The 24877-nt window shown below is 42.1% G+C and overlaps 2 protein-coding genes across 6 annotated transcripts in view; one reads left to right on the forward strand and one right to left on the reverse strand.

Annotated features, from left to right (window-relative positions):
• The first annotated feature begins 567 nt into the window (after positions 1 to 567).
• On the forward strand, positions 568 to 16922 carry LGALS8 (galectin 8). Of its 4 annotated transcripts, XM_075146516.1 has the most exons (10): positions 568 to 716; positions 2927 to 3065; positions 7939 to 8027; positions 8757 to 8967; positions 9610 to 9726; positions 11467 to 11523; positions 11600 to 11626; positions 13011 to 13099; positions 15006 to 15171; positions 15626 to 16922. In XM_075146516.1, exons 2-10 carry the CDS (start codon positions 3024 to 3026, stop codon positions 15773 to 15775), a joined length of 948 nt encoding a protein of 315 aa, XP_075002617.1. In that variant the 5' UTR covers positions 568 to 716; positions 2927 to 3023; the 3' UTR covers positions 15776 to 16922. The 4 variants fall into 4 exon arrangements, with proteins under 4 accessions (XP_075002617.1, XP_075002618.1, XP_075002619.1 ...); XM_075146517.1 differs by lacking the exon at positions 11600 to 11626; XM_075146518.1 differs by lacking the exon at positions 11467 to 11523.
• A 1071-nt stretch (positions 16923 to 17993) lies between these two features.
• HEATR1 (HEAT repeat containing 1) overlaps positions 17994 to 24877 on the reverse strand; it is a 42927-nt gene continuing 36043 nt past the window's right edge. Inside the window, exons 35-45 of one of the 2 annotated variants that reach the window (XM_075146514.1) lie at positions 24504 to 24644; positions 24006 to 24295; positions 23080 to 23230; positions 22393 to 22551; positions 21516 to 21650; positions 21154 to 21258; positions 20892 to 21060; positions 19989 to 20143; positions 19460 to 19618; positions 18654 to 18762; positions 17994 to 18215 (exon numbers count right to left, since the gene is read on the reverse strand). In XM_075146514.1, coding sequence (XP_075002615.1) covers positions 18127 to 18215; positions 18654 to 18762; positions 19460 to 19618; positions 19989 to 20143; positions 20892 to 21060; positions 21154 to 21258; positions 21516 to 21650; positions 22393 to 22551; positions 23080 to 23230; positions 24006 to 24295; positions 24504 to 24644 — 1662 coding nt within the window. In that variant the 3' untranslated portion in view covers positions 17994 to 18126. Of the gene's footprint in view, positions 18216 to 18653; positions 18763 to 19459; positions 19619 to 19988; positions 20144 to 20891; positions 21061 to 21153; positions 21259 to 21515; positions 21651 to 22392; positions 22552 to 22864; positions 23231 to 24005; positions 24296 to 24503; positions 24645 to 24877 lie in introns of those variants that run through there. The other variant, XR_012673085.1, reaches the window with a different exon arrangement.

Below are 24877 nucleotides of genomic sequence, written 5' to 3' on the forward strand. Positions count from 1 at the left end.
TCAGAAACTCCACTGTCCTGCAGCAACAAACGACCCAGTCGGCTTTGAGAACCGCACTTGGGTCTGGTCACGGGAGACGTGTCTTGCTGGGCGGAGACGGGGCTAGGCTGTAACAAGGGACCTACCGAGCAAACACAAAGCGCAGAGGAAGCGAAGGGTTTCAGGGGAAGCTTGTGGCAGCGTTAAGGAGCTGAATTAACTTCGCGACCATGCCGTTGCTTTAGCGCTTGTACGTGAAAGCGCGCAGGGCACGTCCCGGGCAGCGGGCCGGGGGCCTGTGGCAGGGCTGGGCCCGGGCCCAGCAGCGCTCTCCCGCAAGTCCCGGGCACGGCTCGGGAGCTGACGCAGGCCGAGAACCGGCGCGGTCCCCGCGCAGCCTTCCTCCCCGGGTCGCGTCAAACGCACCCGCGCTGCCAGGTGCCTTCCCGGGGTAGCAGCGCACGGCCCCGCTCCCCCAGGAGGAAGGTGCCTGTCCTCGGCCGGGGCCGTCTGGGGCCGGGCACGGCCGCGGGGAGCCGCTGCAGCGCTGGGGAGGCGCCGCCTCCTGCCAGCACAGTCAGGCCCCGGGCGGCGCTCGCCGTACGCCCTGACGTTGGAGGCGGCCGGAAGCCGTTGGGAGGGGCCAGGCCGGGCGCGGAGCGGGGGTAGCTGGTGGCGGCGATGGCAGCGCCGGCCGGTCTCAGCCTGCGGGTCTCCGGGCGCTGCTAGTCACGGAGGTACGTTGCGCGGATAAAGAAGGAGCTTCCCGTTAGGGGGGAACCGGAGGGTAAAAGTAGCAATAACCACCGGCCCGGCCCGACCCGGCCCGGCCCGGCCCGGCCTGTCTGCCTGTGGGGAGAAGGGCTGCTGCCTGGCGGGGCCGAGGCGTGCCCGGCTGAGGGAGGCCCTCTGGGGAGCCGGGGCTTCCTCGGGGCGCGTTAAGGCTGAAGCGGGCCAGGTTTCTTGGAGAAACTAGGCCCGTGTCCTTCTAGTGTGTTGTAGTGTTGGGCTTAGAGGCGGGGGCTGGGGTTTTGTGCTTTAATTGCTTGCAAATATCGAGGAGGTATCTCGCCTATTCTCTTTGCAGAAGTCTTGTTTGCCTTGGTGGAAAATCTAGCTTTGATTATAGTCTAACCCGAGTTACCCTCATGAAAGATATTTTCTGCATGTCATAGGGGGACAATGTAATAGCTGGTTGTTGGCCTTTCTGTTTTCCTGGTTTTTTATTGAAGAGGTTTTCAGCTGCTTTGCAGTGTGTGAGATAACAGGAAAGCATTACCTATCTTTTTCAGTTCTAGAAGTATAGTCAGGAAACCTTAATTTACAGTGTTGCAGACTTAAGATTTGGTGTAACATGTACTGACAGTGGTTCCTCTGACAGAAGGTTACAGGAGAACCTTGCAGTTGCATGCCCGTCTCCTGTTTTGTCAAAGAGAGCCTGAATTGCAGCTTTCCCTCGCTATTGTGACCTTTTCAATAAAAACCTAATAAACAAACAAAAAAACCCTCAACCCATTGCTTTGCCATAGTGCCACCTGGTCTGCCAACACTGACAGTCAGTTCTGTTCCACGATCCTCTTTCAGCAGGATCTAGATTGCTGTTGCACACCCAGGAACGTTCAGTTAGCAGGCAGGTGGACACTGGCTTGTAGGTGTGGGTATCATTTTTTTGGGTCTGCTATTGGACTTTCTGATGCTAAAGCCAGAATTATTGTTTGCTTTGGTCTTGATTTTCTTCATTTTAAAATGAAAATAATGAAATTTGCCTGCCGTTGCACATTCGTATTGTGAATTGATGGTGGTATCCTATGAGAAGATCAAAGGGGCAAAACAGTTACGCAGCGTAGGCACCTTATGTTCTTTGAATTACATTCTAGACAGTGGTCTTAAGTAGGAGAATTAATATCCTTCTGGCCCAAATCTCCCACAAGATAAGCCAGATGTTGCAATGGGCCACTCTATTGTTGAATTGTTGCAGAAGATTAACCCCAGGGCCCTGTGGAACAGGTCACAGACATTGGGTTTTTGGTTTGTTGGTGGGTGTTTTTTTATTTGTTCTTTTTTTTTCTTTTAGTGTTGCTAGCAGTTGTCACACAGTAATGATGCTGGAACCCTCACCTTTGACTTTTTCCCTGTCTGCCTGTCATCACCACACAGTTTGCATGCTACCTTAAGTTATTTCTCCAGAATGTGCAAGAAATAATTATTTAGTAGTTTCAGTTGGGCCCTGAATTTGGTCACTTCATTAGAAGATTTACTAAAGAAATTACAGTGTAGCTGGATATACTCACAAACTGTTGTTTCGTTTCTTATTAATGCTGTGCATTTAATGCAAGTTTTACAAACTCCTGTAGTTATTTGTGGAGTTCAGGGATTGTGTGTGTTGGAGGAAGAAACAAAAAGTACCCTTTGCTTCCCTGCTATGTCTTTGCCTAGTATCTCTTAACTTTATGTAAGATAAAGCTGGAAAAAGCAGGTTCAGCCCCTAGGGCTTGTCTGCCTTGGGAAATCTGGGGATAGCACAGAAAGTGTTAAAGGAAACAGAAGTGGTTGTTTATTTGTCTTGGAAAAACTGTGTATCTTTTCTCTGTCTGAGGGCAGAGGTCAGCTGCAAATGGAGAGCTATTAGGGCTCAGCTGAAGGGCACTGAGTTATCAGTGTTCCCCTGTACAATGATGATTTTTACGAGGGATTCTGTCTCAGTATACATAATCTCAGGAAGCTGCTGCTGATATTGTGTACCTGTGTGCACCGTCCCTTTTTAGGGTAGCACCTTATTTCTTTAAGCAAGCCTTTAATTTTTGTATTTCAAAACTCCAGCAAATTTATTGGAAAGGAAAGATGTTTGCATCATTTCTTGTGCTGTTTAAAGTTATACCTTGGAGGGTTTTACTTCATGTAGTGTCGCTTTGTTTCTTTCTAATTTAAAGTTTTGGTTTTTTCAAAGGGATCCCTCCTTTGGTGGCTGCCCGACCAGTGAGTCCTTTAAATACGCTCCAGCAGTGGCCACACAGAACTGACAAACTTAAACTGGAGGAGGGAAGATGATGTCCTTGGATGGATCGCAGAAGACAATCAGTAACCCGGTAACTCCCTTGTCATGTCAACAACTTCTCCCTTGGGAAGTGGGACTCCGCTGTTTTATGTCAATAGTTAGTACTTGTACTGTTTTGCACAGTGAGGGATATTACTGAGAACTCTTTGCATTGGTCAGGTATTTGAGGAAGAATGTAACAGGTGACACTAGGAGCTGATGGTGTTTAGAAATTGTGCTGTAAGCAAATGGACACTTAATGCACAGGACTGCCAAAACAGGAAGGAAGTTCTGTCGGCCTTGGAGGGTAATCCTTTTTCATACACAGCTTATTGGATTGCACAATGTGCTGGATCGAAGGTGACAACATGATAAGCAGTATCTTCACTCCTAATTCTCTGTAAACATGGGTGGTTCCTGGCAGCCCTCATGAAATTTTTTTTTTGTTGTTGTGCTTGTAACTTCAATCTGAACAATTAAACTTGGAATCTTTTTCGGTAGTTGATATCTTACCTTACAATAAATCCTATTTTGTAAGGAAGACTTGAGCTAACATGATTCAGCCATTGCAGAGAGTGGATTTCATGGAATGTTGTTTGCCTAGCTTAGAGTCTGGAGACTTTCTCTGAAAAGCTGTAGTATTCTTATGATCTGGGGCAGCGGCCTGACACTGGCATGTGGCTACAGGGGTGGGCGGGAGCTGTGCTTTTCATGGTATCTTTAAAAAGGTAGTTCTTTTGAACCTGCAGGAAATAGTATTTTTAACATTCTGTGCTAGAACTCTTCACAAATATTAAAGTCTGTAGAGTATCTATGTGGAGTGTACAGTAGCGCAGATCCGCACAGGACTTCCTTATTTATTGCAGCTTTGCACTGATACACACCTGTGCCGTCAGTGAATCTGATTGTTCAGTCCCACTACGTGTTCACTGCTTGCGAAGTGGATAGAGTTAGGGATGACAGGGGAATAGCTTCAGCCCTCTTCAAAGAACCCAGCTGGGAGAGGGAAGAAATCTGTGTGGAGGTTAACTAGAAGATGGAAGGACTGAACTGCAAAAGGAAAGGGAGAATGAAAGTTGGTAGATGGGGATTTTGGTGGGAGAGGAGGTGTGAAGAGGAGGATTAGGACGTGTTTAGGACAAATAATCTGTGTGAGGGAGAGAGTAAGAGTTCAGCAAAATTGGATGGCTGCAGGGGGACTGATGAGTATGATGGGTGACAAGACCAGGCTGGAGAACATAAAGGGTTAGTCTAAGGCTTAGGGGTCAAGAGTCAAAGGTGGGAATAAGAGTGAATATTTGGAATTGGAATATGGAGGCAGAGTTGGGAAAGATTGTGCCGATGACCTCAGGACAGCCTCCAGACGAGGCCATGTGCCACCTGCTCTATCTGACCTTGCTTTGAGCAAGGCATTGACACCAGAGGTGTCTTCCAACCTCAGTCCTTCTGTGATTCTATCACCTGTGTGATACTGCAAGATGAATTTAGTAGGGATGGAGGAGGGCAGGCTATGAAGATTTCACTGTTTCAGTGAATTGTTCCATGAGCAGCAAAACTTAAGAGCTTTATTATAGGTTTGAGTCTGAGACTTATTTCTTCACTACTGTACTGTTTTGAATCATCCAGAAAATCCTGCTTTCTTCTTTATGCCCTTTACTCCACCCATCTGACAAGAAATGTTGTCATGCCCCATCTGATAGGGCAGTTGTCCGCTACCCAGCAAGCTGGATGAAAGCTGTGTTATCATAGAATCATAGAATAGTTTGGATTGGAAGGGGCCTTTAAAGGTCGTCTTGTCCAACCCCCCTGCTGTGGGCAGGGATATCTTCAATTAGATCAGGTTGCTCAGAGCCCTGTCCAACCTGACCTTGAATGTTCCCAGGGATGGGGCATCTACCACCTCTCTGGGCAACCTGTTCCAGGGTTTCACCACCCTCATAGTAAAAAATTTCTTCCTTATATCTAGTCTAAATCTACCCTCTTGTAGTTTAAAACCATTCCCCCTTGTCCTATCGCAAAAGGCCCTGCTAAAAAGTTTGTCCCCATCTTTCTTATAAGCCCCCTTTCAGTACTGAAAGGCTGCAATAAGGTCTCCCCGAAGCCTTCGCTTCTCCAGGCTGAACAACCCCAACTCTCTCAGCCTTTCTTCATAGGAGAGGCATTCCATCCTCCTGATCATTTTCGTGGCCCTCCTCTGGACCCGCTCCAACAGGTCCATATCTTTCCTGTGCTGAGGGCTCCAGAGCTGGACGCAGTACTGCAGGTGGGGTCTCACCAGAGCAGAGTAGAGGGGCAGAATCACCTCCCTCGACCTGCTGGCCACGCTTCTTCTGATGTAGCCCAGGATACAGTTGGCCTTCTGGGCTGCGAGCGCACATTGCCGGCTCATGTCCAGCTTTTCGTCCACCAGTACCCCCAAGTCCTTCTCGGCAGGGCTGCTCTCAAGCCCTTCATCCCCCAGCCTGTATTGATATCAGGGGTTGCCCCGACCCAGGTGCAGGACCTTGCACTTGGCTTTGTTGAACCTCATGAGGTTCACATGGGCCCACTTCTTGAGCTTGTCCAGGTCCCACTGGATGGCCAGAGGGAAATCACAGTCCTTTCCTCTCTAAGACCATAATCTGTCCTCTTGTTTTATGAAAACTGGCAGATATTAGAAAGAACTTGATCTTCGAGACCTCTCAAACTCGGTTGACATTGACCAGTTGGCTTCAGAGATAATTTTTGGAGATCTGGAAGAAGCCGGAATGCTGGTAGATCATGTGATGTCACAAGCATTACTCTTAATAAATGAGGAAATATTAGTAGAAGAATGTCTTGAGGCGTGAGGAAATTACAGGCACATTTTGTGATGACAAAACCTCAATAAGTCTGTAGTATTGCACCCAGGAAATGCTCTATTATGGCCTTGCAGATTCCACGTCTGAGCTTCTGAAGCTCAGATGGGCCAACCTTCTTTTCTCTTAAATAAATGCATCCTTTTGAATGTAAAGAAGTTTTTTTGCCACAGCTTCTCTTCCAGGGGTAAATAACTTTGATACACTAGAGTGGTTAAGTCCCAGCATCCCTGGACAGGGGGTTTCTCTGGTTTGTCTTTGGAGACTGAACCAGTAATTTCTTACTCTACTGCATTACTCAGAGCTACTACCCTGCAGGAGCAGTGTGTTAAAACTAAAATAATCAAGATATGTTTTTTCTTATTTATTATTATTGTCCTTATTCTTTGAATAAAAATGAGCCTCTTGTGTACAGCTTGTATAGTAAGGAACCAAGCTACTACCAGTAAGCAAAGGAATTTCAGCCTATTTATTCTTTCACTTTTAATACTTAATTTCACATTTTGGTCCTTTTGTACTGCACCTGCTTAAGCCAATAAAAATACATGAGACTTAAAACAACTTGACTATTTGTGAGCTTATGCTTGAGAAGGAAATTCTTTAAGTCTGTTTTGCCTGATGTAGAAGATGACTGCAAATTAGGTTTTGTGCAATGTGTGGGCAGCTGAGAAGGGAAGTGGAGAGAGGGCAGAAAAGGGTGTGTATCTACTGGCAGAAATGATGAACACTCTGGATTCAGACAATTTTTGCTATCATTCCCCCTTTCCTCCTCCGAAATTGGCAAGAATAGGTGTCAGCCAACACATCCCCTTTTCATATCTTCCTGTTTCGCATGATGATATATGTATATATTTAAAAAATAAAAATCTCAACTTGTCCTTTTATGGTCCAGTATTCCATTCAAGAGTAGTATTTCCAGTCTGTTCATTTTTTGTTGTTAAATACTGGAACTTTTGTTTGCAATTGATATTTCATTTCAAAGATGTCCTAAAATCTTATACACCATTCCATAGATAAGGAATTTTTTTTTGGGGAAAAAAAACCCTAAAAAACAACCTTGGCAGAAATTTTTGTCTGTTAACCAGCACAAATGCAAAATTTGCTACCATTTATTTCCTTTTTCAATCTAAAGCACATGTGATGAGATGCAGACTTATAGCTTTGCTTTCAGACCAGTCTCCTTTGAACTTCCACAGTTTTCAATTAAGGTGCTCCCCTTCCCTCCCTGATATTCTGGGTGTGCCAGCTGATGGCCAGGGTAGGGCTTCTGTCAGCATGTCTAAGCCTTTGACAAAGAGCTTTGATGGGGTGTTTGGGGCTTTTATTTTATCTGACATGTCCCCTCATATAGCTTAACAACTCCTACTGTGTTGCCATTTCAGTTTAGCATAACGTGCATGTGTTACCTTCTTCAGCTATTGATGCGGAAGAAAAAATAGGCAGGTTTTGCACCAGACTGCATGCCGTAGGTCCCATAAAGACCGAGATCCCTGAATAGGGCTATTTCAGTGCACCTTGCAGTTCTTAGCTCATTAGGATGAGGTATTTTGTTGTGTTTGTCATGTCGTCTTTTTACTAAGAAGACACTCTGTGACATAGTCTCTTCTTTTCCCATCACTGTTTTCCAAAATGGAGCAAGAACAAGCGAAAAGGCAGCTGCTGTAGTCTGGGGTCAGAAGGGTTGTGGAAGGTGCCTCCTGCTACCAGCAAAGGGCTGATAATAGTCAGCCCTTGGCAATGACCTAATTTGAAGTGAATCCTCTTTATATTCTATTAAAAGTGAGGTAATAAAATATTGCCATTCTTTATTTGAGAGCTAGGAATGGAGACTGGAAGTTTTAATTTTATCTGAGAAGCTTGGTTTTCATAGATAAAAATCTGCTGGGTTTTTCCTTCCCATTGTGGTGGGTATTTAGTACTTTTCTACCGTTTCTTTTAAATTAAATGCTAATTATGTTCCTTTTAATGTGCTAGAGCACCACATAATTATTAGAATATTATTTTAAAACTACTGTGGGTTTTTTTGCCTCCATCACAAAATGTTATTTGAATCTTTTTTTTTTTTCTTTTTTTTTTCCCCTCTTCTAGATCATTCCATATGTAGGGACAATACTTGGTGGCCTTGTTCCTGGAGAGCTGATTGTGATACATGGGACTGTTCCTGATGATGCAGACAGGTGGTGGCTACAGTGTCACTTTTTGCAGTGTCACCATGTGAACAAGAATGTAATGGATAAAATGTTTCTAGGGGTCCTACTTATGATGGCACACAAAGGCTTGATCTAAATCCCTGTGATAACGTCAGAGTGAACACAGGCTTAAGTGGTTAATGAAAGCTTTGTGATGAGAAGTGGAGGATGAACTGATTTTTTGCTTTCTGCTGATCCCCTCTTCTCTCTTTTTGCTTTGCCTGCTTTGGCAATGTTGTTTTCCCTGTCATAGCATATGCCTGCTTGTCTAAGAGGTTATCCGAGACTAACAAAGTTGATAACTGCATGTGTTGCATGACATAATTAATTTAAACTGGGATAAGGAGGTATGACCTAGTGCGTGTGCCCAGTATGGGGATCCTGTTCCCTGACTTTGCCTAAAGTTCATTTGCTTATTCTACTGAAGATGATGGGAGGGAAGGTGGTGAACACAGTAAGTGAGGAGCTTACGTGATATGAATGATGACCATGAAATAAATACTTAAATATTTTAATTTATTGCAATAAATCATGGGAGAACCTTTCACAAATGTGTAGGAGTTGGACAAATACATGTTTGGTTTTTTTTCCTTATCCAACAACACTCATTGTGTCTGCCTGTTCTGAGGCTCCGCAGTAAAACATAAACGTATCGAACTTTTAGGCGATTTCTTGACAGACTGACTTGAATGTGGTTTGTCTTATTTTTATGATTAGGTTCCAGGTGGATTTACAGTGTGGCAGTAGCATAAAGCCTCGAGCTGATGTGGCGTTTCATTTCAACCCGCGCTTCAAAAGATCTGGCTGCATTGTTTGCAACACACTGGAGAGGGAAAAATGGGGCTGGGAGGAGATCACTTATGAGATGCCCTTTCAGAAAGGGAAGTCATTTGAGATTGTCATCATGATTTTGAAGGATAAATTCCAGGTGAGTCTGGGTCGACTTTATCCATAGCCAGTTGTCAGGCCGATAAAAGAGAGGTGTTCTGTATACTTAAAATAAATAGTTGGAAGCCTTGGTTTCTCTGTTACCTAGGTATAGTCTAACTACAGAAAAGTTTAGAAGCTTTTCTTTAAAGAGGTACTAAGTAAATCAGACCTTTAATTTTGTATTGCTTCCCTCTAAGTTAGATGAGTGGCTGCAGTGGCTAATGGCTACTCCACCCTTCCCTTCTTATGTGCAAAGGGCTGACCATAGAGTAAACCTGTTTTGTGACTAGTGTAGGGCAGTCTTCTTGCAGGAAACATGTGAGGTGTATTTGTCTTGCTCTGTTAGACTGCAATAATAGATTCTATTAGGCTGGCAACACCACATTGGTAAATGATCAGGTGATAGAAACAAAAGGTGTGAAATGCCAATTTTAGTGTAGTCAGATAAATCCCCCTTATAGTAATGGAGAGAGAGACTGAATCATGGATGAGCTGAACTTAGTTGCTCTGAAAGTTCTAGGACACGCCCTGCTTCTGTACCAAAACAGTGTAAAACAGAGATACATGCATATAATTTGGTATGTGGCTGGTATCATGTATGTTTAATACAATTTTCCTATTTTGTTTCCTGTCTCTTTAGGTGACTGTAAACAAGAAGCATTTGCTGCTCTACAACCACAGAATTAACCTTGAAAGAATAGATACTCTTGGAATATATGGCAAAGTGCAGATCAAAACTATAGATTTTGTTTCTAATGTAAGTTATATAGACAGCTGACTTGTTAGTTTCCTTTTCTCTGTCTTGCTAAACTACGGAGTAGGATTTATGGTGAAAAGGAAGTAAAGAAAAGCAGCTACGCAGTCTAACGTCAGTAACAAGACTTTTTTTCCCCACAGCTCAACATGTGAGTTTCATGTGAGGATCTCTCTTCCCTTTTTAGTCTTGAGGTTAGGGGCAAAAGGGTGACAAAGTTTACAGCTTACAAAGTTAACAGGACAGATACTGAATCTGGGAATGGATTAAACTTTTCAAATATTGCAGGAACTCCAAAATTAACTCTCAGTATTCAGTGCTTCTAAGTGACAAGTTCAGCCACGGCTGTAAGTTGTTGCTTGGCTTCCACGTGCCAAGTTCAGCCACGGCTGGAACTGCTTGTACACATAACCCTATTTTTCCTGCTAAAATGACCAAATTGTTGAAAGAAATGATAAGTTAGGAGTGTATGTTTATTTCTGGGGGGTGAGAAGAGATGTCCTTTTTTGAAGAAGACCTTGTGGCTTGACTTGCACTTGGACCAAACTGCAGCGAACATAGAGTGCAGGCAGTGCTGTGCTTCCTCTCAGCTGCCAGCTCTGCTAGAGAAAGTAAACCACCAGGGAGGAATTGAACAACATGTTTTCCCCTATGCAGAAGGATCTTTCCCTTCTCAGAAGGGTGAGACTTTTAGAGCAGAAATGGAAGGTGATAAATTCCAGGGAGATACAGAAGGTGAATGCCTTTTCCCTTTCTTCCTGCCACTCACTAAGCAGCCGACCTACTCCTGTGTAATATTCTGTGTCTCTTCTGCCTCGTCCTCGCTACTTTGCGCGTAAAGCTTGGGTCTCTTGCTGCCAAACAGCAGATCTAACTCAGGTCAGCAGACTAATAACTGTATTGTTGGAAGGTAGAGTTTTGGGCCTGAACGAAATAGGGTCTAAACTTTAAAGATACGCCTACTCACTGATCATTTGCAAAGCCTATGCACAGAGTTTTACGGGCCCCATCACTTGGCCATGTTGGCAGAATAATGTTGTTTCAAAGCTGTCTGAGTCCTGGTTTTGGAGGACTGACTCCGAGAAGAGCTTGGGAGCAAGCAGGTTCTGTAGGTTGGTTTCTGTCCCAAGCACAAAACAGAGCAGAGTTGCTTTGGTCTGTGGTTGCTGATGCTGTATCCTTTGGGGAAGAAAGGAACAGAGAAGGGCGATTGTTTCCTTCTTGTCTTTGCTTCTAATATACTCTTCTGAGGAGGAAGGGGGAGGCTTGTATTGAAATAAACAAGCTAAAGATACAGTCAGCCAAGGCGAGGCTGGAACTGTATCTCTGCATGGCCATATTGCTCATATGCCCTTCCCATGGGAAGGGACAGAGATGCAGCGGCTGCTTAGAATCCCACGGTCCCCTTCATGGACCTGCCCTGCTGGTATTCCTGCCCCAGTAGGGAAAGCTTAGTGGCTACCCTCAGATGCTAAGAGGTTAACAGTGCTTCAACTGTTAAATAAAGATTCAAATTTTAATGAGGTGGTCTTCAGAAATCTCAATTTGGCTGCAGCAGTTGCTCTTCAGGACTTTTCCTTGGTTTGTAGGGGTTTGGCTATCTTTTTCTTTACCATAGCTCTAAATTTTCATGATAACACTTCACCCTTCAAAGTAGTACAGATCCATATACAGTTCTAAACCAACTTTATGTTAAAGTTCTATGATGTTAGCAATGACATCTAAATATCTCTCTTTCTGCAGTCTTTACAAGGCTCTCAGCCATCATCTCTAGGAGTAACAAAGATAAACACAGAAAATGTACGTATGTTTGTAAAAGGTTGAATGAATCTCCCTGTTGTCTGATAAGCTAGTTAATGTTTGTTTTCTCTCGTAGGGGGAAATGCCAGATGGTTCACAATTTGTAAGTGTCTCGTGTAGACTTGTGGCAAATGTGAAGAGTAAAAAAAATCAAAATAAAAACATCTCAGTTATTCATGAAAAAACATGCACAGAACAAGGGAATTGAGAATCTTCTGGGAGATGATCATCAGTGAGGTTTTGTAGAGAGAAGTCCTCTTTGCTGCTGCTAGTAAAAGTGAGGCTATTTGTTAAATCATATAGAAAAAGCAAAAGATAAACGCAACATCCACAGCCGTAAACAGAGAAATAAAAAGTGAATAAAATCCTGAAGTTTTAAAGGACCAAATCACATAAAAAAGTGATTCAAGTAAGCATACTTAGTTTTCTCCACCTTAGGGAATAAACTGCAAAACGAAAGTATTCTGCAGTTATACTATGCCAAATGGCCTTCTGTTAATGTGCATATCTCAGAACCTGTCTGGCTACATCTTCCTCTTGCTGACAGATCCATGCTTACCCTGCATACACTTCAGGTGGCTGGATGCAAGAATCGCACCTTAGGGTTGGAACTCGCACCCAGCTAGCATGGAGCATAGGCAGAGTGAGTGCTCGTCTTTTTGCAAAAAGCTGTACGTGTGGACAGTATCCAGACAAGTAAGGACTACGCTCAAACTGAAAAGGGTTTGGAAGCCAGGAATATATAGAAATAGAATTTGTGGAGAAGGTGATGTTGCAGTGAGTGCCATGATTTTAGTTGCCTTTTCACTTGACAGTCTGCCTTCTTCAGTCTTCTTTTCAAAACCAAATAACATGCAATATTGTCATTTGCAAGTGGCTTTAACAAAATAATAAAGGCGAAGTACTTCTCCATTCACTCCTTTTCCCTGATCAAAATAACTTCTAACACAATGAAAAAAAAAGAGGCAAATAAAATACTTATGCTATCTATCATTATGAACTGGTGCCAGGAGGACAGAATACTCAGTGACCCTACTTCTAGTACGTATGCAACTGTGGGACTACACACCTAGCATGAGTCTTATTCTTTAAAGCATAACAAGCTTTCAGAGAGGAGAGGTCAGGATGTCGGTATCTGAATAATTATGTGATACAAATTTAAATTACTGCTTAAATTCATGCTTACTTCCCCCCCGCCCCAATCCCCTCCTTCCACCATTAGTGATGGCAGAAGTAGTTGTAAATAATGTTTATTTTGAACCCAAAGTGGTAATCTAAAGAAAAAACCCAACACATTGATATGTTTATCTCAGTGTAACTTTTCTACTTTAGTATTAGTTTACCAGAACATGTTGGTAGGAATAACTTTAGCTATAAGTGCAGATTCGCAATCATAGGCCAAATTTCTTCCTGCCATGGTAAAGCTCAGCTTGTATATTGAAAAAAGTAAGTCTCAGTCAAAAATTTTACTGGTGGTGTACTTCCAGGGAGTTCCTTATGTTGGGAAACTTGATACTGCACTTCGTCCAGGATGCACAATTGCCATTAAAGGAGAAGTGAATAAAAACCCAAAGAGGTAAGTGTTGCTGAATTTTTCTGCGATTTAACTGAGCTACTCTAGAGAATGAGTAGGCTTTTCCATTGCCTCAGTATATCCTTACTCACTTGCAACTTTGCATCTGGAATTATCTGAAACTACAATGCAGTTTTCTCAGGAACCTGCAGGATACCGCTTTAGAGAGAACTTAAAAGAGCAGCTCCGTTGTGAAAAGTGAAGGTAAAACCTGAGTGTCTTACCAACTAAATCTGCATCATTAGCAAGATTGTGTCTGTTCAGGGTTTCCATTGTGCAAGGCATGTGAGCGCACATATTGTACAAAGACAGCTTTTATTCTAAAGAGATCCAAGAGTAAGGGAACTGGCAAAAGTAGATGGAAAATGAGTGAGTTAGATGAGTTGCTGATGTGCTCAAATGCTGCGTGTTACAACGTTTCTCTGAATACTTCGTCGACGGCCCGAAGGTGCCTAACTGACAACAACTGAGTGATGAAAACTCGTAGGGAATATGAGCTATAATTTTCATAGCAAATAAAGAACAATAGGTTGCAAAGAAGACATTTTCCAACATGGTTTAAAGGCAGGAGGGGGGAAGGGGAGCGCAACGTGGTCAAAATGGAGCTGAGGAAATGTCTGTGCTTCAGCATGCCCTTTGCTTGAAGGGTGATTTTGGCTCTGCAGAAACATGCTTAAAAATGAAGCAATTAGTGCAAATGATGAGAAGCATGCTTTTTGCACTGTGTGTATGCATTGCACTCCTGCTTCCTCCGAGCACATATCTTCCCTGCAGCTCAGCAGCACTCAGAGTTCATATTAATACTGGAACCCAAGGTCTAGAAATCTCATCAACAAAGTTTGAATGGACTTTAAATTGAACAGGATAATTAATACTTAGATAGTAGCATTTGTTTTCCTTCTTTTGGCTTGAAAAACTTATTAGCACATTTCTAGTGCTGAATGTACTGCTTATAAGCGTGAAGAGGCTTTTGGGTATTAGTTAAAACATTGCAGGTTGTCTGCTCTTTGCGTTTGTGCTTTTAAACATACAGATTTTTACACAGTTTTTAAGTTATTTAAGTTCACAGAGCTGTAGATGTTCCTTTTTCTTAGTGAAAAAAAGGATTTCACAGCTTGAAAGTGTGGCCATTGCTATATTTCGTATCTGGACTAAGCAATTCTAGGCTTCTCAAAGGAGGGAAATAACCTGACAACTGGAACTAATTTGGGGGGAGGAATATTTCTTCTTCAAATGCAGTGAGGTCTTTGCCACAGGTTGAAGCACTCATTTGAATTTGGATGACTCTTCCCTCTGATCACTCTTCTCCAGAGCTCCCCTTCAGGACCCCGGTGTTGTGGGTGTGTCTGAGGTTGCAGAGCATTCATTCAGCCTGGGCAGAGCTATGCTGCCTACAAAGTAACACTTTGTATGCATGGTGTCCCACCAATCTTAAATGTACGGAGAGAATCCTCAAACTTTTCCTTAGAGTCTAACCAGTTTGTTGGCAGAAAGAATATAATGTGTTTAGGTAAAACAAAGCCTCCCACTCTCCACTGCCTGAGTTAAGAGAAAGAGATGGTGGAGCAAGTAGCACCATATGTTTCTGTGAGAAGGCTGCTTCCTAGTGCTATAGGGGAGCAGCACTTGGCCCACTTGGCTCAATACCTCCTTGCTGAGACATGAACAGAAAGCTGGGAGTGATGAAGCAGATCTAGCAGGGTCATGTCCTACGTTTGCTGCCTCCAGCAAAGGTTTCTGTGCGAAGGAGACAAATGCATGTTAACTGCCTGCTTGGTTCTTCAGGTGAATCATGGCCCTGGCTCCAGAACAATTCTGAGTATTGGCTAAGGGCTTGGTAGATAGCATGGACTACTGCATCATGGTTATAAACCCTTGGTATAGTAAACTTTAAAAAAATATCTTCCAGCTTTGCGATAGATCTGAAATCAAGTGACTCAAAGGACATTGCATTACATCTGAATCCTCGAGTGAAAAATAAAGTTTTTGTAAGAAACTCGTATCTTCATGACAGCTGGGGAGAAGAAGAAAAGGAAGTTGCCAACTTCCCTTTCAGTCCTGGGATGTACTTTGAGGTAAGATTAACTGAAACATAGCGTCAGACTGGTAATTCTGCCCAAAGGATTAGCAGTGGTGCTTAAATGTCATGTTACTAATACAGATTTAAATAAAACTGCCATTCCTGCATTTCAACGTCTTGAGAATATTTAGGATTAAATGGGACCACTGGGAGCAGAGATTTGACTTGGTTTTAGTGACAGTTTTCTTTTTTAATAGTCGCAATAGGTTCTCAGAATGAATTTTCATTGAATTGAGTTGGACTTGATGATCCTTATGGGTCCCTTCCAACTTGAGTTATTCCATGATTCTATGAATTTCATTGAAGTTCCACTTTTTTAAATGTTTCCTTTGCATGAAACATTCTTTGTAACAGAAGCAGGGCTTGCCCAAGTCTAGGCTAGGTCATCAGGTTGTTTTTCTTGTCTTACCTGAGCTTAAAACTTAACTGTTTCTCTTCTTGCTTTTCAGCTGATCATTTTCTGTGATGCCCACCAGTTCAAAGTTGCTGTTAATGGTGTTCACACTCTGGAGTACAAGCATCGTTTTAAACAACTTGAAAAGATCAACATAGTGGAAATCACGGGAGATGTTCAGTTGTTAGATGTGAGGAGCTGGTAGTTCTTTTCAATCAGTGCTAAAATGATTAAACCGCTTCTAATGACAGTGCCTCCTTGTCAAAGTACAAATAGGTGCTGACTCGCACCGAGCCTGCCTTTATCCATCTAGGCTTCTGCATCTGCCTCTCTGAGTTAGGTGAGTACCAGAACTGCTAACTGCGAGATTAAATCATCCTCTAGTTTACAGTATCCTGGCAAGCTAAATAAGTGTGTACTCAGATAAATCTCCTGTATTACTGAACCTAGCAATATGAAAATGCTGCATCATACTGTGTCTAACAATTGCACTTGGTATGTTTAAGTTAAACTACTACTCGGCATTCCTTGATAGCATACGTTCAATACTGTGAAGTAGAAATGAGGCTGAAATAGGATCTGAAGATATGGTTATCCACCCCAAAAGAGACATTGATAATTCATTTAAAATAGAATTATGAAATATAGTCTTCTGCTGCTTAGTTTATATTAGCAACTGTAACCTTTTTACTGAGGCTGGATTAAGCAAACAGTTGACCTATCAGTTCTAGCAAAAGGCAAGGAGGAATTTGATCTTAACTTCTTCGTCTGCTGCTGCAGTAGTACCTTCTCTGACACTCATGGTTATGTCACCTCCTGCTTGTAAGTGGCTTAAATCAAACATACAGCAGCATTTTAGTTTTCTGAAGTGAAACAAATTAAAATGATTTAGCTAGTTCCAATTGCGTGAACTTTTGAAAGCTTGTTTGATCTGAAATGGCTCCTAACTGAGTTGAGATTGCTCAGGGACTGAAGTAGATGTTTGTATTTTTCATTTTTTAATAATGTGTGAACCCAGGTACTGCAGGGAGGGTTTCAGCTGAGATGAGACTCAGATACTCATCAGTGGAATAGGTAGTGAAGCCTTTTTCAGTCTTGTATTAAAACACTATTTATCTGAAACAAGCTGTTCCTATTCAATCAGTTTTCTGTACAAAAGTCAGTCTTAATTTTTATACTTTTTAAAAATAAGTTGCTACTGGCTGTCACTACATGCCTGAGGGATGTTCCTATTTATCTTAACAGCTGCTAAAAGAGTGAAGCAATTTCAAGAATAAGATGTACCCTGAAAGACTGTTAAATTACCAGATTTAATGTATAAAAAGCATAAATAAAAACACTTGTGAACTCTGCTTTTCTCCAAGTGTAGCTAAGTAGCTACGATCCCTCTTTGGTCTATATTTTGTCTTGTTTTGCTTATTATCTTACCACTATCTCCAAGGTGGCACAGTGATCCTGACTGAAGGACTATTTCCACGTCGAGGAGTTAGCGATCCACGGACCAGTTAACCTGAGTAGGCCCAGGCCTCCGCTGTGCTGCTGTGGCCTTCAGGACAGTGTTGTGCTGGACATAGCCCTTGGCCGCAGGATAAACTTAGCTGGCTGATTGTAACAGAGGAGCCGGTAGGCAGCTCACGCTCGGTAATGGCAATTACACCACTTGTGTGTCCTTGCCTCTATCTAAGAGTTCAGCAGGAAGTTCTCATGTGAACATCCCTTTTGTTTGACAGCGGACATGAGTAATAGTTGTTTTCTCTTAAGAAAATCCTGTAAGAGCACGAATGACCACAATGGGGTAACCTTTCCGCAGACGGGATCTGCACGACATGCTGCACCCTGAAAGAGGCCCATTCCCAGCACCCGATGGGATGTAAGATTATCCTCTTTACAGTGTTAGTTCTAACCAGTTGCATTTTATATCATACTTTACAGAGTCCAAGTGCCCTTCTTACTAGCAGTGTAATGAACTAGCACCGTCTGGTGCAAAACAGGTGGTGAGTTTTTTGGTAAATTCATTAACATAGCAAGCAATTTATTCTTGATCTTCAGGTGAATAAGCAGCTAATCAGTAGCAGTCTTTAAAGACTAAAAAACAGCTTTAGCTCCTATATGAATTCTAGTTTCTTGTAACTTCCTTTTCAGTATCTTCAGAGGGTTTACTTTTTACTTCCCTAAAAATGACAGAAAAGCAGATTCTCAGGATTGCAGTGCTTGGGACCAGTGAGTACCATTGTAGCACGACAGCCCCTCCACAGGGACAGTAACTCCATACCCCAAGCACAGTGGAATTCAGAGCGTCTCACATGTTGTCACTCTGTTTGTGCCCAGCTATCAGAATTTGCTTATAGCTTGCTCCAGTTTCCCACTGTTAAGAAAAGAGCAGTTAAGGAAAAGTCATACGAAAAGTCCCCAGACCATCCAGAAATGATAAAACCAGATTCTTACAACATTTTATTAAAAAGTTAAGATCTTAGCTCTGATAAAAATTAGTATGACAGTTTGCCTGTAACACTTGCATGTGTGAAGCTAACACGATTCAGATGGAATTTGATAAACTTAGAAGTAGCTTTGGAGTGGTTCTCCCAAAATGGCTTCCAGTTGTTGAATTGTCTTCTGACACTGCTGTTCAACTTCTTCACATTCATCTAGAAGAAGAAATAAAGCAGGAATTAAGTAGAATAGTGATTACAAAGCTACCCTAGGAAGGCTTCATCACTTGTCAAGGCTAGAACTGTCTTCAAACACCAGGTATGAAATAATTATTCAAAAATATTTTGGCACTGACTCAAGACTTTTAGGCAAATTATTTCTACTGTAACACTGATCTAAAACATGCAACGGGGGAGATGTGCACAGGCTATACACTGAAGAAACCACCGTAATTTGACTGAACTTTAGCAGTGTGTTGGATACAATCCATTTCAGTTTGCATCCTGCACAGTTTAAGCTACCGTATACCAATTTGTGAGATTTATAGCGATTATAGCAATCATCCTGACTGAATCTTTGAAATAAGTGGCCCTTATTCTTTTTTGGTCACAGGCCAGTTGTCTGCCTTCACTAATGCCACTTTAGAACATTACCTTCCATGAGCTCAGCTAAGAATGGAATAGATTCTGGTAGCAGCACCAGGTAGTTCTCCTTCAGTTTTTGTGCAACTTCTACCAAAGCAAGCAGAGCAGCAAATCGGACCTAAACCAAAACAATATTTGTAAGGAAACAAACATTACAGTATAGTTCCCTGTTTTCTCCCCGTCTTTTTTCCATATAAGTTTGTAAACGAGCTTTCCCTACTGAACGGAACTAGTTTTAAGCTACTTTAAATCTCAACATCTGGGTTAAGATAATGTCAAAGGCAAAACAGGTTGCAAGAAGCAGGTATGTTGCTGGAAGTTATTTGATATAATGGTCTTTAACTTCCTGTTACAATGCCACTCTGTTCCACTGTATCAGAAGGACTTAGCTCAGTACAATGAAAAACCAAGTAACTACTCCCCCTGAATACACATAACCTGTCAAATAGGAGAGTCTTGACAAAACTATGTAATAAATAGGTCTGAAAGTTGATAAATAACCATCTTCCAGTTCCCCCTCTGAAATGCTCCTTTCTTCATACACAAACAGGTTAGCTCTTATTCCAACAGCTACCAAATCCTTAAAAAACCCAAACCACACAGTATGGAAGACATCTACATGTGCAATATTGACTGCTTACAGTCAGAGCAGAAGGCCATGTTGTATACATCTCTCTAGAACTTGGCAGTAGCATAGCACAATATCAGTATTTTAATTTAGGCTAATATTTTAGCAATGACTTGGCTAATCCACTTCTGGTTCCCATTTTCTAACGGAATAAAGAAAACCAGTTCAAATTCTGATAGCTCCAAACCTTAGGAGAGGTGTGCCTCATTTTCAGCAGGATGTGGTAGTTCAGTGGTTTCCAAAGAGAATCGTCTGCCATTGCCACTGAAAACTGAGCTATGCAGGGTATCAGGTGTGCTGTCACTCTTTCCTGGAAATTCTCATCTCCTCCAAGCATATTTTCTAGCTGTGGAAGTAAAAAGCTTGTCAAACAGATCCAGGCTCAGATAAACCCAGCCAAAAGCACGCCTCCTAGCTTTGGCTTTCAGGTACTTAAGAGTTGCATCAAAGAGCATCAGTGGGAGTGCACTGGTCTGCAAGAACTCAACAACATGCATGAACCTTACGGAATGAAGACATTTAGAAAGAGGATTAAAAAGTTAGTAATTCAGAGCCTTAGGCAAAGCAGTTAATATTGTCTGCAGCCCAAAGACAATGAATTAATTCCTCCCTTTTTGTTAAGGGAGAGGATTAAGGCCCGATAGTTAAAAAAATATATTTTTCAGATGGGAAAAAAAAAGATCAGCTATGAATTGTTTTTTTGTGTTTGTCAATACCTGATCGACCAGAGGCATCATCAAGGTTTCTGCTCTTTCCTTACTCAGGAACTTCTGGGTGTCAAATAGGAAGAGCTTGTGCAGACAGTCCATGGTGAACTCCAACAGCAGACAGCTCTTTTCTGTGCTATTCTCGGAGTCAAAGAAAGCTTCATCTATGTATCAATCAAGAAGAAAAAAAAATCATTAAAAAAACCACCAAACTTCTCCACAACAATAGAAACATTGTTACTTTGTGAATATAGCTACAGGATGTACTATGTAGCAATTCCGTACTCATCACTCAGAACAATAAAGTGGATGCAGTATGTTATCTGGCTTTTAGCTAATGCCCTAGCAGGTCTGCCACTGCCGTTCACAGTCAGGTGGGGATAAAAGAGAATAGCCTCAGGCTATAGGAAAAGTGCTTGGCCATACCTGTGGATATAGAGAATTTCTTCAGGTCACTGTAAATGGGATGGGCAAATAGTTTCCCATACAAAAAAGTAATACCTATTTTTGCCAAGAAAGCAGAGGAGTCTGAATACACCAGGTAGCATATAAGAGAAGTCAATGAATGAAAAAAAAAAACCAAGAAAAGAAGGAAAAAAAACCCAAACAGAAACAAGTCACTCTCTTTCCACACAACTTCATTCTCATGGAACTCACTGGGACTGACACTGAAAATTTTCATGTGGTCTCAACTTTGTACTGGCAGCCCAGAGCCCATGGATGAAAAATGTCCTTTGATTCCATCAGAATAAGAAAGATGCCTTATTTATGAGAGAAAGAAGAAAGAAATGAGAGGTATGTGCTGTGAAGTAAATCCTGGAAGACTAAACTTTAAGCAATTATAATTAACCTCTTTCAGCAATTAGAGTTAGCCAGCCAATGCCTCTCTATAGCTAGTAACTAAAAACTTACCAGTTTTGGAAACGTTGAGCTGGTTCAGTGTCTCAGCAAATGGCTTCACTAAATGACCAGCAAACAGGGTGAAGAGACCCTTGAGCTTGTCTGCAATGCAATCTGCTATTCGGTGGAATGTCAGCAGTCTGTCTTTTAGGGTAGACTCTGTTTTGGACCAATCAAAGAGCTGAAAGTGAAAGGCAGATTAGCTCTTTCCTGTGTCTGTGCACTGGAAAATACAAATACACTGATGCAGATGAATCATATTTAAACTTCTTACCTTGAAGAAGAGGGGTCGGAAAGAAGCCTCGGACAGTTTCATAACCATACTTATTAGACAATCAATAATGCAAGCCTCTGTCTTACCAACTTCCTCTAAGTCATCCTAGAAAAATTAGAAAACAATTCCAAGTTTGAAATGTTAGAATTGGACCTTTCAAAATACGTTTTAATTTTGTCTGTTTCAGACTAAATACCTAGCCATAATGTCTTCTACCGCAAGAACAATTCCAGAATAGAATATTTGATACCCAGAATTTCAGAGCACATATGCACTGGAAACTACTACTATTTTTTAAAACAACTGATAGAATTAGCATGTAGATGTTAGGCTGCTGCTGTTCATCCCCCTAAACAAGCCACCTGGGCATGCTCTGTTCGGAAGTCCAGGGCTTTCATGAAAAATGCTGTCAGCTCAGACTGATGGGAGATCAGGTGCTCCTTCTCCATACCAACAATGTGCTCCTTCAAAATGTTCATAAGGGGACCCAGGCAATTCTGCCAAAACAAAAGCAAAGCAATGCAAAGGCAACTGTGATATTGACAGTAACTGAGAAACATAACAAGGGAATTGGATTTTTGCGCTTCACACATTTATTCATTACTGTCGATAAAATAAACAAACTGTTTCCTGTACTTTTTGGGGGCTTAAGTTAGTAGGATTCCTGAAAAGAGTTTGGTCTCCCCTCTCCAGTACTGGAGATACCAGTTAAATCTGAAAGGTTTGCACCTATGAGACAGGAGCAAAGCCCACATGAAAATTATGACTCAACTCATGTTCCTAGCAGATAAATCAAGGCCTTTAGGAATGGGATGATCTCTAAAGCATTCATCATCTAACATGCTAAGGACATTAAACTGGTGCATTTTTCCCAGGTCTAACTTTCCTGAATCACCACTGTGGTACAAAAGAAAACAGAGATAATATAAAGACTGTGCTAAGTTTGGCTGGGATGTAGTTAATTTTCTTCATAGCAGCTCATATGGTGCTGTGTTTTAGATTTGTGACTAAAACAACACTGATAACACACCGATGTTTTGGCTATTGCTGAACAGTGCTTGCACAGTGTTAAGACTTTCTTGGTTTCTCACTCTGCTGCGCCAGTGAATAGACTGGTGGTGGGCAAGAAATTGGGAGGGGACACAGCCGGGACAGTTGAACCAAATTTTGCGCCGCTTGTTTCTTTTTTTTTCTTTCTTTCTTTTTAATCACAATGCAAAAGAATGAAAAATTCCTTACCTTCCGGGTATTTGCCACTTCACTGTAACACTTTGTAACTGCAGGCAAGAGTATTCGGGGAGCAAGCCTTGTAGCTAGGATAGTTCTCAATGACGTTATGCGTAAGCTTATCTGGGAAGAAGGACCAAACTCGACCACAATCTTTTCCAAGCGGACAACCTATCAGGAAATCCAACAAAAGTTAGGCATACTTAAAACAACTCAGGAACTTATTTTGCAGTAGTTGTCTGTCTGTTGCAAGTGTCAGATGGGAATTTTGCTGTTTGCACCCCTTGGAGCACTTTACATTAAGAAGTCTGTGTACAGAGCTTCACTGTCTTCCGAAGATAAACACTGAAAAATTGCACCTGTCAGCGGCAGGGGGTCAGAATTACCCTAACTAGAGCTGTTAGATACACATTTGAGGAGATCATGGATATTACAGAATGATCCTTCAGGATTCATCTCCCTTTCCAAAAAGGCAAACTACAACCTGTCAGAGGGAGGAGTAGGAGACGCTCTTATATTCTGTATCTCAGTTATCTGCATAAGAAGGTGAGTAGAAGAGTAATACGTTACGACCTTCCACATAGTTGGCACACACTCCTACTTCAGTTTCAGAGAGAAAAAAGTGGTCTCTGTAGGTTCTTCTAGGAACTGGGCAGATCCTGTCTCCCTTTACATATCTGTAGGAGTCAGATAGCTCACCTGCAGCAAGCAATCCAAAAGATAAGGACTAAGAAAGTGTGGTAATGTTTCTGCAACCTTCAGCAGAGCAGTGACGGCACTCAGCAAGTAAATCTCATTGGAGACCAGCTCCTTCTTATTTTTTAAAGTCTTCAACAGTGCCGGCATCAGCCTGTGAATAATCAAGCATAAATAGGAAAACCACTGACCATTTGGAGGCACATTTCCAATCACGTAAATCCATCTGTTAAGCCTGCAGGGACAATTTTCATATGAATTTTTACATGTATATTTGAGAAAACTCAGTATTCTGGGCTCTTCTGCTGTATTTCATTTTTTCGAAGCTAATGAAGGATATTAGGTTTAGAATCACAGAATCATAGAATGGTTTGGGTCAGAAGGGATCTTTAAAGATCATCTAGTCCAACCCCCCTGCCATAGGTAGGGACATCTTTCACTAGATAGGTTGCTTAAAGCCCTGTCTTTAGTTTAAAGATTTAATGACTTGTATTTGTAATGAGTCTTAAAAGCAACAAGTTAGATGCTTGAATTCTTCTTGAATAAAATAATAAGGGAGAATAAAATAATGTAACATGCAGGGTTTCCAACAGTACTGGTTCTCATGTTTTTAAATGCAATCTGTTCTACAGTAAAAATACAGAGTATGGTCTGACTTTTCTAAAGCCATAAAGATTGCCTCTCTGTTCAAGTAGCAGACTCCATAAGGAACTCTACTGATTACAAAACTCTCACAATTTCCCCACTAGCTTCTTAGTTCTATGACCAGGAAGCACCTTCAAGCACTACGAATACCTTTATTTTTATCTACACAAAACACACACGTGGGCCGACTGCCACTTGGCTTTCATCAGCATTCCTTCAGTAATGCATTTTAGTATAACTAATTCCTGCTGCAGTTGGTTCTGTGAAAAAGACCCCAACACTACCTTGGAAGCTGAGGTATTGCTTGGGCTTTCAGTGTACAGGTGACCTCAGCTATACAGAGCAAAGCACTTCCCATCACGTTCTTTTCCTCCTTCTCTGAAGAAATTAGATCAATGGCAGTTTTCAGAACAGGTACAAACGGCACTGGATTTTCTGTGCCAAAACCTTTGCAGAGTAGCTTGAGGCTGAACAAAGCAGTCTGCCTGTTGATGGCTTGCTCCTCCTCTTCCTCCTTTCTTTTACACTGCACAATAGCAATGAGCTCAGGAACCAGCTCTAAGAGCTGCAGGATCTAAGAGGACAAGAGAACACACACATTAGACATACAATTAGAACCTGCAAGGTAACTACGGGCAGGTCACCCACATCTCGCTACTCAAGAGCTGCCTGCCAGACATGGCACTGGTACTTGACATCTTTACATGGAGCAAACCACTTCTACATCAATCTCTCTCCGGGTACTTCTGCTAAAGGAACCGAGTTTAACCACTTCGCCTCACCTGGCTCTTCTGCCACCTTGTGCGCTGCTGCACCTTATTGTTCAAAAGGTCCATTGCCTTACGTCTCACAGATGGGAGCTGATTCGTCATTAGTCCCCTAATTACAGGGATGAAGGTTTCTGTTGGCAATAAGGCATTGACCTACAAGAAAACACAAACAAAACAATACCATAAACGCTCCTCCATGCATTGTGACATAGTAGCCTCCAAATAAAACAGGCAAACTCTCTTCAACTTCCCACATGGGTTTCAGGATCGAAGAAGAGAGGACAGGCTAGCAATGCTGTATCTGAGGCAAGCAAAAGAACAAAGCAGGTTCCAGTTACGGTACTTGATGTATGTCCGCTGGCTGCTAACCAGCCATTATCCACTAG

Source organism: Calonectris borealis, chromosome 3 (assembly GCF_964195595.1).
Source record: "Calonectris borealis chromosome 3, bCalBor7.hap1.2, whole genome shotgun sequence".
Taxonomy (NCBI): Eukaryota; Metazoa; Chordata; class Aves; order Procellariiformes; family Procellariidae; genus Calonectris; species Calonectris borealis.

Coding starts and splice junctions, on each gene's coding strand:
- LGALS8 (XM_075146516.1), top strand. CDS start 3,024: ATGATGTCCTTGGATGGATCGCAGAAGACAATCAGTAACCCG. Junction 13,100..15,005: donor GTGAATAAAAACCCAAAGAG/GTAAGTGTTGCT, acceptor AATATCTTCCAG/CTTTGCGATAGATCTGAAAT. Junction 15,172..15,625: donor GTCCTGGGATGTACTTTGAG/GTAAGATTAACT, acceptor CTTGCTTTTCAG/CTGATCATTTTCTGTGATGC.